This window comes from Syngnathus scovelli, chromosome 14, assembly GCF_024217435.2.
Source record: "Syngnathus scovelli strain Florida chromosome 14, RoL_Ssco_1.2, whole genome shotgun sequence".
In the NCBI taxonomy this organism is placed as follows: domain Eukaryota; kingdom Metazoa; phylum Chordata; class Actinopteri; order Syngnathiformes; family Syngnathidae; genus Syngnathus; species Syngnathus scovelli.
In genome coordinates this window covers 12,642,862-12,661,361 of record NC_090860.1, presented here as the reverse complement: position 1 = coordinate 12,661,361, position 18,500 = coordinate 12,642,862, and the positions used below count along the sequence as shown (strand labels likewise).

Below are 18,500 nucleotides of genomic sequence, written 5' to 3'. Positions count from 1 at the left end.
TTCACAAATGCAGCTTTTAAGCTCTGAAAAGGGCCAACAGGTCAACTTTTATCTACCCCCCATCCCACTCAGGCCTTTCAGCCCCCCCTCCACTCTTTGTCCCTGTAGATGTTTTCTACTTGTTGGCCGTGACGGTTCAGCAGCCTGTGGAAAGCCTCAGCCGAGGCCGCGTAATTAGAGCTATTGAGCTGCTGGAATTGGCACAATTAGGGTCGGCATGAATGATTGCAAGCAGCAGCAAGTTGAGGGAGGGGGGCAAGACAGTGTGGAGATTATTTAATGAGGTAAAAACAGAAAACCATCTGGAATTTTGCTTTGCTGGATGCTCAAGTTTTTTGGGATGAACTGAATTTGTAAGAAGGTCACAGCACAGGGCCCTCGCTTATGATGCAGAGATGAAGATGAATGTGGGCCAACCTGAAGGAATGTTAACGAGATCACCTTAAGTGATCCCCCCTCACTGTCCGCCGCCCGGCCCCCCATAGGGATTGAAGTTTTGCCGTTGTGGGCAAAGCAACACTTGTGGCTGAAAACAAAGTGCGGCGTGGGATGGGTCGAGGGAGGCGCGGGTGTGAACTATTGCACCAGCCTGCGTCAGCACACGGGCCTGCACCTGCGCCGGGCTATTCACCGCAGTGTTTACACACTGTCAGCCACAATTAAAAGCCCCCGCCGGGTGGACGAGGGTTGCCCCCGCGCCCATACCGGGCCCTTGTGGATGCCCGATTGAGCGTAGTGCTCGGCTGATTAAATTAACAGCTCCGTCTCGGCATGGGACCGCCGGGGTGGGTAAAAGGAAGGCGGTTTGGCGAAGGAGGGGTTTGTTGCTGTTTGGAGAAAGGGTCAAAAGGGGGGATTTGTTGAAAGTGTCCAGCAAAGCTTTCTGTTGGCAAAGCAAAGCTGGAAATGTGAACTGGGGGCAAGCAGAGGTCTCGCTCTTCACAGGACCAGTCAGGTCCACAGACAACGCTGGATGCCATCTTGGCATCTTCACGCTTGAGAACACCCTTTCGCAACCTACGAGTATTTTACTGGAAAAAATATCATAAATACTAATCTGTGTGCTCGAAACGTGAATGATACATCTCCTCAATTGACCAGTTGCTGGTCATGAGACACTTCATTTGTTCTGTTAAGAATCACCCACTCCCAAAAAAGTACCTGCGTGCGATCCAAAATACTTCTTAAGCTCTCGAGCCAAATAAACAGCGCCATTTTAATGTCTCTTTTATTTATTTCTATATATACATATATCTAAAAAATCCCCTGCGCCGTACTGCTGCGTTTTCTGCGTGGAGCTTCTCTGTGTTTATGTCACACGATAGCCGCCGTTTAAACAACAATCAGTTAAAAATGTCCTTGATGGCCGACCCTGACGTGTTTGCTCTTCAACCGCAAAAGAGGAGCAGACTTCTGCCAAGCTGGATCAGCACCAAATTGAACAAAATCCCCCAACAAAAATCTTTGTATACTCATAATAATCTTAATTCTGTCAGATGGTACTAATTTGCGTTTGGAATAGAATACACTACAGATAAATGTAACATGAACCAAAATGTTAACATTGAAAATATTGCAGATGGATACTCGTTAATTAAAAAATATAAATCTCCAATGTTGAGCGTTTTTTTTTTTTTTATGTCCGTGAACGTTACAAGCTCATGGACCGGACTGCTGAAATTGGGAAGATGGGCGTGGCTTCTAGTCAAACCCACCGCCTCCCATTGGTCAAACAGAAACGTCAATCACTCGCCAGGCTCCATCTTTCAAAGAAAGTAGGCAATGATAAGTGCGCGCCGCCGGCGATGAGAGAAAGTCAACCTGTGGAGAGCAGCACTCGACACACGCAAGTGCGGTGGCGGCCACGGTCGTCCCACGCGTGCCACTATTATGTGACTTCTGCCACGAAGAAGTAGAAGACGAAGAAGATATTCTCGACCATGTTGTCTTTCCGCATTGTTGTTGTTTTTGTGGCGGCGACCTGTTGGTGTCACCTCATGGTGCCCCTCCTGCTCGTGTGCTACCTGCCCCACGTCCACGCCAGCCACAACAAGCCGGCCAACAGGGTGAGTCGCACCATGTCAAATTTGACAACATTTAAAATATCTTAAATGTCTATTTCACCCTACGAAAAATAGATTTCTAGATTTGATTAAAACAGTAAACCCCCCCATACTCGCGTTTCGGCACCCGCGGATTTACGTCCACTTTTATGCCAACAATTTTTGCTTTATCCACCTCCCACCTAAATATTCAAACCAAAGTTGCCCAAGACTTTTTTTCCCCTGCACATTCCCATAAAAAAAGTAATTGATAACATTTGTCTCCTTAATATTGAGAGTACACGAAAGTGACAATACATTGTGTTTTTGACTTCTGAACAATCTGCATGTTAATGTCAAAGTGATTCAATGTAATTATTGTTAACTGTCATACTTGATCACACACTGGAGCAATTTCACAACACATGTAAAAAAAGTCGCTTGTGTAACTCCGTCTGCCTCCAAACATAATAATAAAGACCATCATATGATAATAATAGTACAGGTTAGCTGATTAAATTGCGGTCAGCGGCGAGTCTGGCGAATGAGAGGAAAAGCTATTTAAGGGCACTTGAATGCATCATTTGCCTCCTGGATGGATTCCCAAATAAAAGTGAAAGGCAACACTCCTCTCCTGTGATGCAATCGGTGCCCGGAATTTCCCCCCGTAGCGGGATAACGGGAAGTTTAAGAAAGCCAAATGTGGTTTATTACTTTCTAGTTGCAGAGTGACTAATAGTCAGAGCTGTAAAGCGACAGGACAAAGCAAAATGAAGTGCAAATAAACGGGAAAAAGTGGAGGAGGGAGGATGTTTTATTGGCGCTGAGGTAAAATAGCAACAACGGGTGAGTGGATGCAGGTACGCCTTGGGTGAAAATCTGGTTCTGCACGTTGGCATTTTTTAAAGGAAGCATGAAATGATGCCGTCATTAAGTCAAATTTAAATATTGGTTACGTGAAATACTCAAAACTAAATTCTTCAAAATGCCAGCGGATCATTTTATCCCGATGGAGGCGCGCGGTCCAAAGCACACACGCTTTTTAAAAAAAAAAAAATTTACGAGCCAAAACCTCTCATTAGGAATGCCGGGGCTCCACTTTTTAAGGGCTTTTACGGGCCATTGACAGATGTCCTGGACGCTGACTCCATCAGCGACCAATCACACATGAGTTCACCCTCGGAAAATGCCTTTTCATGCTCAATTGTCTGCCGTTCCAATCAGGATAATGAAAGCCAGATCTGACATTTGCCTCTCTCCTGTTGCTGGAAGCTTCTCCAGCCAGCCTCTGCTTGTTTCTAATATGTCAGAATTATTTAAGATGTCTTTTTTTTTTTTCTCATTTGTGTGGTTTCAGTGGCTGATTGGCGACAGAGACAACCACTGCGGCTTGGCGTGCACGCGACCGCAGGCCAAGCCGGTCTGCGGCTCGGATGGACGGAGCTACGACAACGGATGCGAGCTGCAGAGAGCGCGCTGTAAAGACAAGACGTTGACGCTGGAGCACCGCGGCCGCTGTCGAGGTGAACGCACCACCTGGGGCCAGTTCAAGGCCTCCTGGCCACAGGGGGGCAGTCATGTGCTTAGTTCTACATTTTTGACTTTCAGGAAAAAACTGGGTGAAAGTTGAGCAGTCAGCGGTGGCGCATTCACCTACGCCGCCATCTGTGGGCAGACACGCTTTGCAAACAGGTAATTTAATGGATTTTTAAAAAAAATTAGCCATGAACAATATACAGATTTGATTTTGGCTTGAGCCAAAAACCGAATTTCTTTTGTAAATAATAATTCTCCCTTTGAGACTTGAGCAACAGAAATTCAAATCATTCTTTTTACGATCTTGTTAGCTTGGGCAAAAAGAAAAAAAAAAGTGAATGAGAAGATGTCTTTCATTTTCCGCCTCTTAGCTGGCGTGTAATTTTTCACAGACCTCCATCATTCACTCGCTCAGCTCAGCAGCACAGATTGATCGGCGCCGAGTAAAAAGGTCGCAACTCGGCATCTGCTCACCCGCCCCTCTCTCTTCCCGGTGACCTGTAGGAAAACAGCACCTCGCACCAGATCCATTTTTGGTCAAGTGGTGTCGTCTTTCCCGACGCTAATAGGCACTTTTGTTCCATAAAATCAAGCGTGCGTGAAGGAAAGCTGGTCAAAGATCACACGTTCTCGCAGATGCCCCGCCACGGCTCTGTTTTGTTGCAGCTCGGATCGGACCCGGCAGCTCCCGGTCCTCGCCGGCTGGACCTTGCTACTTTTAAACTTAATGCAACCAAACAGAAAGTGGGAACAAAACCAAAAGATCAAGCTAAATGGTAACAAAACAGGAAGTAGAAAACCACCAAAATAAAACAAAGTGTGATGAAGATGTCAAATGGGTTTAGTGGCTTCTGTTGTACGTAAAGTTGTCCGATTCTGTTTGGTTCTAGATGAGGGTCAGTCAAAGTGTCGCGTGGAGAGAAGCCAAGCTTTGGAGCAAGCCCGGAGACCCCAAGAGTCCATGTTCGTTCCAGAGTGCAACGAGGACGGCTCCTTTGCACAGGTCTGCGACGATGACGACGATAACGCCGGAACCAAAAGATTTTTTCGCCATCATGGCTTTGTGCGCAGGTGCAGTGTCACACGTTGACGGGCTACTGCTGGTGCGTCACCACCGACGGAAAGCCAGTGAGCGGTTCCTCGGTGCACAACAGAACTCCCGTGTGTTCAGGTACTGCCCGTATTTTTTATTTGCAGCATTAAATCTTGATAAAAAATTCCCATGTACATTTTTCAGCTTTCCCTAAATTTTTATTTTATTTATTTATTTTAGTAAATGAATATTTGTCAGACCAATGAAGTGAAATCGAGTTTGAATTTCCCCCCAAATTTTAATGCTGTGTTACTAACTTGGCTGCCATGCTCTGCCCCGCAATCTGCTCTTGGCTGGCTGCAAAGTCACCACGCATGTATTTTGTGGACAAACGTGCACAAGTTTGGATGTTTAGAAAGAAGTTTGGAAAGAAAAAGCTTCCTGATCCCATCGCCAAGACAAAAAGGAGATTGTTGGCACATGTAGGTCAACAGCCATTACTTGCCAGAAATTCCAACTGCCCTTATTGTGCCGCCTTCTTGACTGTTTTTCCTCTCATCTTTTCAGCAGTTTTATTTTTTATTTTTTTATCTGCTGTAAACCTATTTCAGGAATCTCGATGACCAGTTTCCATCTATTTTTGAGATACTGTCTCTGCGGTCTCCCGTGACAGATATGAATGATTGTTGTGCAATGTCGGAAACAAAATGGTGCTTATAGTTCCTTTAGTGTCGCCTCGGGGACTCTCTCAGAAGGTTCACGGACAAGTTTCCTTCCCAGCCAGAAGTCGACCGAAAATTGTTTTCGGCCTCTTTGAATGATTTTCCTCGTGTCTTTTCATGCATTTTGGAGGGTGTGTGTGTGTGTTTCTTGAAGAATATGGCCGATTGTTGTCCCGTAAAGGGAAAGGAAGGGAAAGTGCAGCGGCGAGCGTTCTTCTATGTGTTTTCCTCCAGCCAACGTTCGCTGACACGCAAGGTCATGTGACAGGCTTCAATGGTGTGCCGTATACATTCGCAGGAAACTTCCATGAGTTTTTGGGAAGTCACGCTGGGACGAGCGCATTGACAGGTAGTACAACATCCCATCCAAATCGAGACTGCTCGTTTTTTTTTCTTCTGCTCTTTGCATCCCAAAAGCATGTCGCCACCTGCATGTCTGGGATCACAAACTCTCTACTTGTTTTTCCAATGAGGAGATGGCTTTGATTTTCTGCCTTTTAGTTGGCGTGTAATTTTTTATTTTTTTTTTTAACTCGAGGGTTTCACTGCACCTTGGCGAAAAATCAGAAACACACCTTCCCTAAAAAAAGAAATTGTTTGCTTGTTATGGCTCATTTGACCTCGGATCAATGACTGCAAAAGAACTCCAAATACTCGTGATTATTCGCAGGCCCGGAATCGTCATCGCTGCTATTTTCCGCTTTGTAGACATTTGTGTTTTTCATCTGCAGGGTCCGTGACCGACAGACCGCCCGGGCCAGCAAACTCCGGTCGAAAAGGTGAGTTGAGCTCAACAATTATTTTCTTTATCATCATCTGTGGCCCAAAGAAAATGATTTTTTTTTTCCCTCGAACTAATTGCATCAATTCATCCGCTCTGTGCGCAACGTCGGTGTGTTTGATTGAAGGACCCGCCATTTTTCTTCCAAAATATATCTCAAATGTATCAACAACGGGTTGTCTGTGCTTTGCTTATGACTGAATTGCTTCCTAAAGGAATGTTCCAGATGCTCCAAAGCTGCACGTGGGTGAGTATTTTCCGGGGGGGGGGGGCGTTTAACATTACGTAAGACGCACCTCGTCACATTCATTTTGTGACCTTGATTTATTTATTTATTTTCCCCCGGCTCCGATTTCAACAAATCGGTTCAAACAAATCGATGAAACCAATCGATCGTTGCCCCAAATAAAAGCATGTTCCATTTATTGTAAATGACGTCTTTATTCGTCCCGCAACAAGACACATCGAAAGAAAAACGTCAAAACAAAATAAATCACACTTGTGAAAAACCACAATGTCATAATGATTCTACCAGACCGCCATGACATTTTTTTAATTTCTAGTGGGTGGTCTTTACTTGACGCGTCCCGCCCCTTGATGGGGGGCTGTGTGTGTGTGTGTGGGGGGGGTCTTCTAATGTAAGTGTGTGTGCTTCTTGTACTTTTGCAAAAAAGAAAGATTGTGTCGGTGTGGGCCTGTTTGATGTTTCATTATGTGTGAGAATGTGAGGGACATCTCCAACATGTGGGTGGTCGCGCTTTGTTCTACTGTTCTTCTTGTGCGTGTGTGTGTGTGTGTGTGTGTGTTTTTGTGTCCACCTTTGCCGGGCCGTGTGCAAATCCCAACCATTCAACACTTGTGGAGAGTAGATTGTATTAACCTCAATAATGGTAGTCTCTTTCCGTTTCTTTCTCACCCTCAATCCAGACGACGGCTCCAAGCCGACGCCCACCATGGAGACCCTCGTCCCGGCCGAAGGCGATGGTAAGGGTACTCGAGTTTTGGAATTTACACAAGTACTCAACTCAGGGGTTTTGGGATTAGAGGAAATATTTGAGGCAGGTGTTAAGGGACACTCATGGAAACCAGTTTGACAACTTAAGTGAGGATAATAAGGCATCTTTTTTTTTTTTGGTGTATAATGTTTATGCAAAAATTGGAAAAAAAATAGTCACAGTGTGTGTAATATTTTTAGGATTTTTTAAAAATATGAATCGTGAGTCAGGCGGCTCGGTGGCGCACTGGGTAGCACGTCCGCCTCACAGTTAGGAGGGTGCGGGTTCGATTCCACCTCCGGCCCTCCCTGTGTGGAGTTTGCATGTTCTCCCCGGGCCCGCGTGGGTTTTCTCCGGGCACTCCGGTTTCCTCCCACATTCCAAAAACATGCTTGGTGGGCCGATTGATCACTCCAAATTGTCCCTAGGTGTGAGTGTGAGTGCGATTGGTTGTCTGTCTCTGTGTGCCCTGCGATTGGCTGGCAACCAGTTCAGGGTGTCCCCCGCCTACTGCCCGTTGACGGCTGGGATAGGCTCCAGCACGCCCGCGACCCCCGTGGGGACTAAGCGGTTCAGAAAATGGATGGATGGATGGATGAATCGTGAGTCTGGTTGCCGTCGGTAACGTGACAACCGTCTGTCATTGCAGAGATAACCGCCCCCACGCTTTGGATCAAGCAGTTGGTCTACAAGGAGAACAAGCAGAACAGCTCCTCATCCAGGAAGCAAGGTGAGACTGAGAAACTTGCAGCGTTTCCTCTTCATTCATCTGCTTGCTCTGAAAGAATTTTGCTGTGATTATGGCACAGCTGAAAGCCATTGGGGAGACGGGCGGGCGGACAGCAGAGGGGCTGGCCGGGGGTTAACTCCGCAAAGAGGCTTTCAGGATGAAGGGAATCAGACGAGGAGGAGGAGGAGGAAAGGTTAGGCCTGAAAGAGGATGTGGACCGGAGTTTAAAAATCCACTTGGCTCGGCGCCCGGAGGAGGCATAAAATAGGGCCAGCCTGTTCTCAGCGCATCATCTTTTGTCCACTACGACAAAATTCTTCCATGCTTAAAGCATGTCAGGTTGTTTTATTCTTGTTAAGTGGAGAAAAGGAACACAACCAATTCGATGGAAAAAAAAGACATCGGTATAACGCTAGATTGAATTACACGTTCTTTTTCCATTCGCAGAAATAATTTTCTTACGGGAATCCCACTTCTTGGCGCCAGTGTCACGTCGCTATATCAAACATGAGAACTTTAGCCAGGTCCAGGATGACAAACAGACACATTGCTGACATGTCCGCCTACGTTACAAGATGGAAATGTGGAAGTTTCCATAGTGACAGGAAACCCAAGGTGACCGGATTTCTCCCACAAGCTGTCGCTAACTAGCGCCGTCACAGTTAGCGACGTTCTGCTGTTAGGAGACTCAAAACTTCTCAAAAATCTCACGTTGCCTTTTCTCGACAAAATGTTTGACCTTGGCGAAAACACGTTTTTTTCCATGTTTGAAATTGTTGCACGTGAAACATGCTGATGAACAGCACAAGGTGTCATCCTAATGCCAAAAACTTTGAAGGTAGGACGTGTGACTCAATGGAAAGAAGAAAAAACATGAAGCTGCATCACTGTTATGACATCTTCAAGGAAATGAAGCAGAAAAGTTTGTGCTAAATCTCCTTTAATTGAACACGCCGAGACCACCCACAGTGTGAATAATCAGCTTCATATTTTGTTAGCAATACCATCTTGAAAAAGGAAAGGCTCTAAACAGTTGCAGCTTAACATTTGGGAAAATGCTCCAACACGTTGTTGATTCCATTCCAGACTACTCTGTGCTTGCACTGAGTTTGTTTGTCATGCTTCTAGAGAAAGTTCCCTCTTGCGACCAGGAGCGACAGAGCGCTCTGGACGAGGCCCGGCAGAACCCCCGCGAGGCCGTCTTCATCCCCGACTGCGGGCCCGGCGGCCTCTACAAGGCCGTCCAGTGCCACCAGTCCACCGGCTACTGCTGGTGCGTGCTGGTCGACACCGGACGACCCATTCCGGGAACCTCCACCAGGTATTGCATCACGTGGCGAGAGAATTAAAGTACTACTTTTGTCCAAATGAAGCTCCTCAATTCAAAATAGTTCCTTGATGCCACAAGATGGCGCCAAAGTAACACGGGGGACGTCTTGCCGCTCTGTCCCAGTCTTGTGTATCTGGTCTCAACAGGTACCAGACGCCAGAATGCGACAGCGCCGCGCGTTCTCGCAGCTCCGACGCCGAAGATCTGTTCCAGGGCCGAGACCTGACAGGTTTTTTCCTACCGCAGTCGACGTTAACCTAAAGCAGTGCTTCTCAAACCTTTCAGACCAAACACCACGTCAAAAATTTGTTTATCCCTGTCATGGCCAACATTAAAACACTAGGCCAGTTATACTACAAAACCACACTAATTACATGTGAAAGGTAATTTATTTATTTATTTATTTATTTGTCAGGTTGCCCCGAAGGAAAAAAGGTAGAATTCATTACCAGCCTGTTGGACGCCCTAACCACAGACATGGTTCAAGCCATAAACTCGCCAGCCCCCTCCAGTGGTGGGAGGTAGGTAACGACAGTCTAAAATCCTGAATTCATTTAATGGGCTATCCAATCATACTCAGTTATTTATGTAGCACAATGTTTTTCACAGATGTTACAGAAACAAAGAAAGCATATTTCATGGCTAAAAAAAAAAAAAAAATATGATTCCAATGACAGGTTCGTGGAGCCGGACCCCAGCCACACGCTGGAGGAGCGAGTGGTACACTGGTACTTTGCCCAGCTGGACGCCAACGGCAGCCAGGATGTGGGCAAGAAGGAGCTTAAGCCCTTCAAGAGGTACCTGAAGAAGAAGGCCAAGCCCAAGAAGTGCGCCCGCAAGTTCACCGACTACTGTGACCTGAACAAAGATAAGGCCATCTCGCTGCACGAGCTCAAGGGCTGCCTCGGAGTCGCCAAGGACGGTACGAAAACAAATTTATAGGCAAAAAAAAATGTTTTAGTTACGTAAACATCACTTTGAAGCTTTTCGGGTCATTGCTGGAGGCAATCAAATTTCCAAAGTGAGTGTATCAAAACTGTCATGTTGACACAGACATGTGACTTTTTTTTGTTTATTCTTTTTAACAGGTGGTTCCACAGCAAGCAGCAACTACGGGACAAGGCAAGGGACAAATATGTTCAGTAAGACCCACTAATCCTACTACTTTGACTAATATGTCTCTGCTTGGACACTAGTTCATAGTTTGTGTTTTAACCTGATTAATATGCACATTAATCCTAACTGCTATGTATTCATATTTAGACACCAAGAGTAGTCTCCATTTTATAGAGCATGTTTATGTCTGGTCAAAATAACCTTTTAGAATTCCACAACCCAACCTCCTCTGCACCTGCACACATGCGGCCATCTTGAATTTGCGTGCACGCATAAGAACATTCCTACACGTTTATTAGTTAATGAGTCCCGTTGTGTTCGGACATGCCTGGGTAATTCTAAACGGCCCGTATCGTTTTAGGTCACTGTGACACTCCGTGTCGCAATCTTGGGTTGCTGTTTTATTGAGTGGGCTTATTAGGAGCATGTGGCGGCAAAGCACTACATATCCGCGGGGGGGTCTTAAAGGACTGAAGTTTTTTGGATGAGTGGTCCCAGGGCGGCCATTTTTCCGCACAGCTTTTCTGCCGAATCAGCAGGCAAGCTTGTTAATATGGCTCCCTTGGTTCCCTCAAATGAACATGACCACATTTTATTTGAGTTGGGAGATTTGGCTTGACAAAATCCTTTCGCAAGCGGCTGTTGCCTAAGCCGGTGATTCCCGACCGTCGTGTGTGGTAAAGTGACTCGTTTATAAATAGTCTCGATCGGTTTAAGGTTCTTTTGAAGAGCGTCGATCTTAAAAACAAACAATCCGATGATATGAACAAGCTTGATCTATATGCTCTTCAAGTGTCACACTTTGATTTGTTTTGCATTATTTACTGAATGTAAACTCTCAAGGCAAAATGTACAGCTACTGGACTCACTTACAAACAAACGGGATTCAAAATGTCTTTAGTCAACAGTAACTAAAGGGTGCCGATCACATAATCGTTCCTGTGCAATATCATTTCATCTATAAACCTTCGGGTTGGTTACATACCGTTCCCGTAAAACTGGTTCCTAGACGTTTACAACAAATTTTATTCTCAGTAACTACACGCCTTGTTTGTTTTAGGTGAATGTGTTAAAACTCAGCTCATAATCATGACGTAATCCATGAAGGCAGAATTTGCAAAGCAATTTTTGCACACATTCAACAGACCCAAAATTTACACCACAAACAGTCATTTGGAAATGCATCTAAATTGTATTTATAGTCAAATAACTATTATTTATAGTCACTAGTCAAATAAAACTGTATATGGGCCCTAATTGGGGAATTAACCTGCAGCGTATGCGGATCCGAGCCAAAGCTTCGGGTCGTTAGTCATGTGACTCAAGTCGTCCCTTACGCCTTTTGGCTAACAAAACCGTACTTAACATGTCAAACGTCTAAAACGAGCGGCCGTTGTAAATAGTTGGCCGTAATATTTTATTTCCACGTGTATAAAAAGTATACTCCAATGCGCTGGAGATTTACGGCCCCGTCGAGAGTTTTTGAGAGCTGAATCCAGAAGCTACCACGAGAGCACCTGCATTAAAGCTGTCACACAAACTTGCACATACCGACGTGCGCTCAAAGTTCCGTAACATGCACGCAGGTGAACGTTAATGTGGCCATCTGTGAGCAATCCATTATGAAAAAAAAACTCTGGACATCTATAGCCGTCAATGGCATTGAATGAGTTTTTGAGGGAAGATGCTTTGTCATTAGGCCAAACAAACCCACAAAGTGAAAACTGAGTGAGCGCTACGTTGTGCGCTAACGATTAATCGCGACATCCGCGTCTTTGCATTCTATGATTGCAGTAGGTCGTCTAGTGTGAGAGGAGAACGTTCCAGGAGCCGAGACGAGAGCAGAGGGCACAGAAGGAAGGCATCAACGCGCTCGCTCGACGGCGAAAAAAAGAAAGTTGGATCGGAGAGAAAATAACTTCCTGACTTGTTACGTACAGACACACACATACACACACACACACAGGCTCGCGCAAAACAGAAGAAAACAAAGCAGCGCCAAAATATTTGCACTTTCTCCTCCCTTTGTTCGACATGTTTGCATTTTTTTTGTGGTTTATAAGTGAGTGAAAAGGTTTTCTCGAAGAATGAGAATACAAATTGTCACATAAGTGGAGCCTGCGCAGAAAGTTAGCAGGCTAAAACGCACATTGCTTTCAACAAGGGGCGGGCATCGATGAATCGATCGTCCGCCGATTGTGTCGAATCGCGGGGGTGGGCGTTGAGTTCAGAACATTCCGATTTCAAATAACCCTAACCCTAACCCTACTACAATAGCAACGGCGAAGGAATGTTTGTTGTACATATGAACGTGCGCAACGAATTCGAATGAAACTGTGACTGCCGAAGTTGAATTCATCAGCGCGGAATTTTAGCTGTATGGATCCCCTTGCACTGTAAAAGAGGGTTGCGACATTTCTGGTAAATTTCTGGAAACTTTTCAATAAATGGGAAATTAAATTTGGGGAATTTGACATTAATCTGAGAATATTTTCAAATTTCAATTTGAAGTTAAGGTCTCAAATCGATTAATTGTCGATTGCGATAATCGATGAATTTTTTTGTAATTGTTGCACTTCTTGTCAAGCTTATCATCAAATATATTTTCGAAAAACTTCAATAATTCCTTAAATTAATTCCCATGGAAAGTTTCCAACTTTAAAAATTGCCGAATTTTTGCAGCACTAACTGTAAGCAACTTTTCTAGAAACATTAGTGTGATTATCTGACGGGGCGGAGTTTGCACGAAGTAACGATTCACTTGGCCTTTGGGCTGATTTTTTTTCGCTGGGTTACTTCGTAACGTTAGTCTGTCCTACTCGTCCCTCAAGTGCAACCCAACATTTGCGTAAATTTTGTCTGCACTCGATGCTTGAAGATCAGTTTTGTTTTTTTTTTGCTAACTTTTGATGAAAATTCAAGTTTGTGCCAACCTAAAATAATAACAATAAAAAAAAATCATACATACATTCTGTGAGTGTTTAATTATTATATAAATATTTTAACTCCCTCCCGTCACAAATGCACTTAACCGTCAAGAAGATTTAGAAATGCTAGTAAATGACGATGACACTAAAATGGAATTCTATGTTTACAAGCCTCAGTCCATTGATATTAGCAATACTCTGGTTAATCCTGCTTTTCGTACACAACATGTGACGTTATACAAATCGCAATCTGTAAGATAAATATTTGAATCTCGTGAGAAACTTCAAAAGTCAACACAATGATTTTATTTTGTGCAATACTTTGTGTTCAGAATTCAGACTACTTGTGTATGGTTATGTTTAAAAGAGTACTCTTTACATATGTTAATATTCGGAAGAAAAAACAAACACGTACGCCATTTTGAGGGTTTGCCCAGACTGTGAAAATTTACAAAATTGACTCGAACGCCTCACTTAATTTTTTTCTTTTTTTTTTTGCACAAAGCATCAAATTTAGTAGGCTTGTCCATCACGAGTAGACCCACAAAAAAAGAGGCCATCTTCACTTCCTGCCCTTCGTCTTCGTGAACCAGGTGCCTTTATTGTTTGAAGTTGACATGCAATTAAAAGGTGCACTCTCACAATCAACGCTAATAGCTTCCATGCGCCGAGCAAAAAAAAAAATGACAAAGACACTCTGTTTTCGATGCCATGTATAGATGAGACGGATAATGGCGGCGCGTGTTGGCAGGTTGGGTTGAGCTTGTATCGCCGATGAAATTGGAGCCACGAGGCAGCTGCGGTACATCTGGCTCATCGGCGGACACATGTAGCACATTGGACTCGCGGTGTGAAGTTCAAACGATTTTTGTAATGACGCATGCACACGCCGTGTGGATTTCACAGGTGGCGACTGGAATTGGGGCTGGTGACCCCATGTCACTTTTATTTATCTAGCGCTGAAGTTTGAGAGAAACACTCGTGCCGTATCGTTGCTGTTCAGCGGAATCCCCCTTTTCTCCAAAATGTGTAATTTTCCCAAAAAATAACAAAATCGCATCTTGTTTGAGTTATTAAAACCGCATCGTTCAAGTTGTGTACCAACATCAAAGCCCCAAAATTATGCTCGATAATTTATTACACCGAAAAAAAAGATTTTTATTTTTTTATTTTTTACTTGCTGTCATTTTTTAAGCAGTTTTTCCCCAAAAAATTTATATTTTCAGTCAGCTGGGATAGGCTCGCATGTGCATTGAAACACTTAAAAGCTCATGACACGCCATGAGGAGTAATTGGAACGAGCCATTAACGCCGGTTGGGGGGGGGGGTCAGGGTCGGTGAGAACCTGCCGAGGGGTCAAGAGGTCGCCGTGGCCTGGGGGAGGTCGAAGTTCATGTTCCAGACACGCATCAGCTGCGCCAACAGAGCACGGGTGGAGGTTACGACGTTCTTTACACTTTTAAATGCTTTGACTATGATGCTATAAATGACCGTTAGCATTAGCCGCTAACGTGTTAAGCCCGTTTGTACTGACGTTGGCATTTTCATTTCCTAGAAAGACAAAGTCATTAATAATTCCATCCAGTCGACCCACGTCTGGGACGGACGGCCCAAGGGCTTTGGGATCAGTCGTTTAAGGGCCCCCAAAGTTACAGCAGGACAAGTAAACTGATCCCGGGTCAGGCCCTAAAACATGGACCGGTTCAGCTGTTACATGGAAAGCTTCCCAGGGGGGCCCGCGGCTGTTATTTTATCAGGCTAGCCACAAATTCAGCGACTATGTGTGAGTTCATCGGTAGACGAACTGGTCTGGTAGGTGTGCGTTTGTGTGTGTTTTTTTGTATATTTGTGTGTGTGTGTGTGTGTGTGCACAATTCCAGGGTTGGAGTGCTCGGCCAAGAACACACTTGCACTTGAATCGCACAGGATGAGGATGGCATCGCATCAGAGGTAGTAAATGATTGAGCGTTCACGTCGGCCAAAATCGTTTTCCATTGTGATTACCTTGGACGAGTTTTATTCAGAAGCTCTGGTGAGTGTTGAATTTTTATCTGGTTGAATGATGCAGTCGTTTTCCTGGATTGGGTTTTAAGACTGGTCGGGGGGTTTCAAGACTAGGTTGAAATTTCAGGTCAGATTCAAGGTTAGGTGTTCGAGATTGGTTACAAAACTGGGTTTGTGGTTTTAAGACAATGTTAAGGTTTCAATTTGGAACTTTTATAAGATTTCAGGTCCGGGTTTCAAAATTGGGTTTTATGTTTGGTTTGGAATTCTTGTTTGAGGTTTCAGATCAGGCTTAGGGTTGCTCGATACAGTCTACTTGCAAAAGGATTTGAACGGTGACCTTGTTTGTTTGTTCCTCAACAGGAAATAAATGATCAGCTGTCGAAAGACGAGCCTCACCTGAAGCTGACAAATGGCCATCCAGGAGGTTTGTCTTGTCTTCACCGTCCAAACACGTGAGAGCAGAATGCAGTCAATGTGTTAGCACTGTGTGAAAATACTTGACTGCACCTTTAACCTTCAAGATGGTCCTTACTGCCTATGTGACTATGTACATACCAGGGGCCATCATTTCAAACTCCATCTTGAAAACCTCGTTTGAAATTGAATAATCACGAGGTCTGATCAGGCGCCTTTCGCCGTCTGTTCCAGTGCCACCTGACGGCTTTGCTCCTGATCTCGGTGCTGGGTGCGATTCTGGGCTCACTGCAGGTGGGCTACCACACGGGAAATGTCAACGCGCCCGCAAAGGTAAGACCGACCCACTAATTAATTAAAAGGATTTAGTGGGCAAACACCATCGTGTTTTGCTTTACAGATCATGGAAGAGTTCTTCAACCAGACCTGGAAGGACCGATATAATGAAACCTTGTCTGAGCAAAGCCTCACCCTGCTGTGGTCCCTCTCCGTCAGCATCAAGGACTTTGGATCCCTATTGGGCTCCTTGGGGGTCAAATACTTGGCAGACTCTTTTGGACGGTGAGGATGCTGGTGAAGAAATGCTGAGCATGTCTGAAATCCTCATCTTGGCCCCTTCAGGCGGAACTCCATCTTGATTGTCAACTGCCTGTCGCTGGTGGGGGTATCCCTGATGGTGGTATCCAAAGCCATTGAATCCTTTGAGGCTCTGATCCTGGGCAGGCTGCTTTTCGGACTCTTCTGCGGCTTGGTAATGAGCCTCAATCCGCTCTACGTCCAGGAAGTGTCGCCCACCGTGATGAGGGGCGCCTTCGCCACCCTCAACCAAGTGTCCTTTGCCTCGGGGATCCTGCTGGGGATGGTGAGGACCACGCCAGCGCAGCACTGCTGGATAGACTCGAGGACTTTCACTGGGCTCGTTACAGGTGTCGGGACTGGAGACCATGTTGGGCACAGAGGAACTTTGGACCGTGATGCTGTCCTTGTCCTTGATCCCAGCGGTGTTGCAGTACTTCATCCTGCCTTTCTGTCCTGAGAGCCCTCGATTCCTGCTCCTCAACAAGGGGCAGGAGAGCAAGGCTGACGCTGGTGGGGCAATACTAACTTTTAGTCCTATTCCTAACTCCAAAGCCCAACCCTGTCTTGGGGTTGTTCTTTTTTTCCCTGATTCCAATGTGACCATCCCGCAGCTCTGCTTAGACTGCGAGGAAGTCCCGAGCCGGTGCTGGCCGAGCTGGAGGAGATGAAAGCCGAGGCCGCGCACACTCAGGCGTCCGTCGGAGTCTTGGAATTTTTCCAAAAGCGAAGCTACAGGCAGCCGATCATCATCGTCCTCTGCATCAACCTGGCCAGCCAGCTGTCAGGATTCAACGCGGTAACCATGACAACAAGGCACCCTGATTTGAAACCGTCATTCGAAACGCTAAGTGGAAACTCGCTCTTGCAGATCATCAACTACTCCACCAGGATGTTCCACCCTTATTTCGAGGAGGCCAAGTACCTGACTCTCGGTGTGGGGGCCGTCAACGTGATCTTCACTCTAGTGGCCGTGAGTCCACGTTGATACATCAAAACAGTCGGCGTAATCGTATCAAGTCACTTTTGAACCTTCTTTCCAATTTCAGTTCTTTCTGATGGAAAAAGCCGGAAGGAGGAGACTGCTCCTGATCGGCTTCATTATCATCGCCGTGTGCAACCTCCTCCTGACTGTCGTAGATTCTGTGGTGGTAAGCTTCACTCTCACTTTGATTAGGAAAATGTTAGCTAGCTAGATATCTAGCTTGATTAATATATTAATTAATCAATGAATGAAGCAAGATAGCTGCTAGCTAGCTAGCGTCATTCGCTCGACCTCCTCTTGAATCTTTTTTGTCCTCCTTTGTGCAGCAAACGGTGCCCTCGCTAGGGATCCTGCAGGTCCTGGTGGTGTTCTGCCTGATCTCGGCGTACGAGCTCGGGCCGGGCCCCATCTCCTGGTTCATCGCAGGCGAGCTGTTCGACCAGCGCGGCAGGTCCATCGCCATGGCCTTCGCCAGCATGCTCAACTGGGGAGGGAAATTCCTCCTAGCGCTTCTCTTTCCTCCCGTACTGGTGAGTGTCCAGTCCACTTTCCAACTGGGACGGAGTTCTTGTCCTTTTTTACCACTCCGGCGTCCATCTCTTGCACGCAGAAAGTCATCGGCGGTTACTCTTACCTCCTCTTCATGGTCATGGCTCTGATCGGCTTCGTCTTTACCTGGTTCCGAGTTCCCGAGACCAAGGGTCGCACATTTGACGAAATCGCCGAGGAGTTCCGGGGGGCAGAAATCCTTCCTTTGCACGATAAGAACGGATTCAACACCTTCAGCTAAGCGGCTCACTCACCACTGGTGGCCCCGATTGTTTCTTTTAGCTAACCATCCAAAAACGTAGTTGCACTGAGGAACTCATCAAAGACTCAAAAAGTGTTACCTGGAACTTTGGGTCTCCTTTATCTCAATAGCGTGCACTACTGGATGGAAATGAAAATGTTAAAATGCCGTTCAAGCTATATTTGGGAAGTGATGAAATGTTTTGAATATTTAAAAGACAAAGCGATGTGGCGGATGAATCCTTTATTGTATTTTAAAGTATTGATGAAGAATGGATAAGACAAAGGCAAAAAAGAAATGGAACCAAATAAAGCGTCACAAGTAGAACCTGACTAATTGTTGGGGCCAGTGTTGATACAACTGTTTAAAAACTGAATTCACTTGGGAATTGGCACGTGATTCTTTTGCGCACCACTAGAGGGAGCCCCTATTCCACAACCTTGAAAAAAAACTGCTTTAGAACAACAGGGGGCGCCAAACATCAGTCAGGAAGCAAAGAAGCATTTTGGGTAGTTA

General features: G+C 45.5%; 2 protein-coding genes across 10 annotated transcripts; both read left to right on the top strand.

Annotated features, from left to right (window-relative positions):
* Positions 1–1,767: 1,767 nt before the first annotated feature.
* Positions 1,768–15,245, top strand: smoc1 (SPARC related modular calcium binding 1). Of its 7 annotated transcripts, none has more exons than XM_049740818.2 (15): positions 1,769–2,066; positions 3,400–3,565; positions 3,651–3,734; positions 4,469–4,581; positions 4,650–4,749; positions 5,632–5,682; positions 6,065–6,112; positions 7,009–7,098; positions 7,759–7,839; positions 8,968–9,160; positions 9,316–9,398; positions 9,585–9,690; positions 9,847–10,091; positions 10,258–10,311; positions 12,080–15,245. In XM_049740818.2, exons 1-15 carry the CDS (start codon positions 1,941–1,943, stop codon positions 12,094–12,096), a joined length of 1,557 nt encoding a protein of 518 aa, XP_049596775.1. In that variant the 5' UTR covers positions 1,769–1,940; the 3' UTR covers positions 12,097–15,245. The 7 variants fall into 7 exon arrangements, 6 of the variants coding, with proteins under 6 accessions (XP_049596775.1, XP_049596771.1, XP_049596770.1 ...); XM_049740814.2 differs by having other exon boundaries at positions 1,770–2,066; positions 10,258–10,291; positions 12,083–15,245; XM_049740813.2 differs by having other exon boundaries at positions 1,771–2,066; positions 10,258–10,291.
* On the top strand, positions 15,022–18,316 carry LOC125981022 (solute carrier family 2, facilitated glucose transporter member 1). Of its 3 annotated transcripts, none has more exons than XM_049740832.2 (11): positions 15,022–15,162; positions 15,580–15,643; positions 15,868–15,966; positions 16,034–16,194; positions 16,255–16,495; positions 16,560–16,722; positions 16,824–17,008; positions 17,081–17,182; positions 17,259–17,360; positions 17,521–17,724; positions 17,805–18,316. In XM_049740832.2, the coding sequence occupies exons 2-11, from the start codon at positions 15,629–15,631 to the stop codon at positions 17,982–17,984; spliced, it is 1,452 nt and encodes a 483-aa protein (XP_049596789.1). In that variant the 5' UTR covers positions 15,022–15,162; positions 15,580–15,628; the 3' UTR covers positions 17,985–18,316. The 3 variants fall into 3 exon arrangements, with proteins under 3 accessions (XP_049596789.1, XP_049596788.1, XP_049596790.1); XM_049740831.2 differs by having other exon boundaries at positions 15,102–15,244; XM_049740833.2 differs by lacking the exon at positions 15,022–15,162 and having other exon boundaries at positions 15,395–15,671.
* Positions 18,317–18,500: the final 184 nt, after the last annotated feature.

Coding starts and splice junctions, on each gene's coding strand:
- smoc1 (XM_049740813.2), top strand. CDS start 1,941: ATGTTGTCTTTCCGCATTGTTGTTGTTTTTGTGGCGGCGACCTGTTGG. Junction 6,113..7,008: donor AGCAAACTCCGGTCGAAAAG/GTGAGTTGAGCT, acceptor CAATAATGGTAG/TCTCTTTCCGTTTCTTTCTC. Junction 10,092..10,257: donor CCTCGGAGTCGCCAAGGACG/GTACGAAAACAA, acceptor TCTTTTTAACAG/GTGGTTCCACAGCAAGCAGC.
- LOC125981022 (XM_049740832.2), top strand. Junction 16,195..16,254: donor TTGGCAGACTCTTTTGGACG/GTGAGGATGCTG, acceptor TGGCCCCTTCAG/GCGGAACTCCATCTTGATTG. Junction 16,723..16,823: donor GGAGAGCAAGGCTGACGCTG/GTGGGGCAATAC, acceptor ACCATCCCGCAG/CTCTGCTTAGACTGCGAGGA.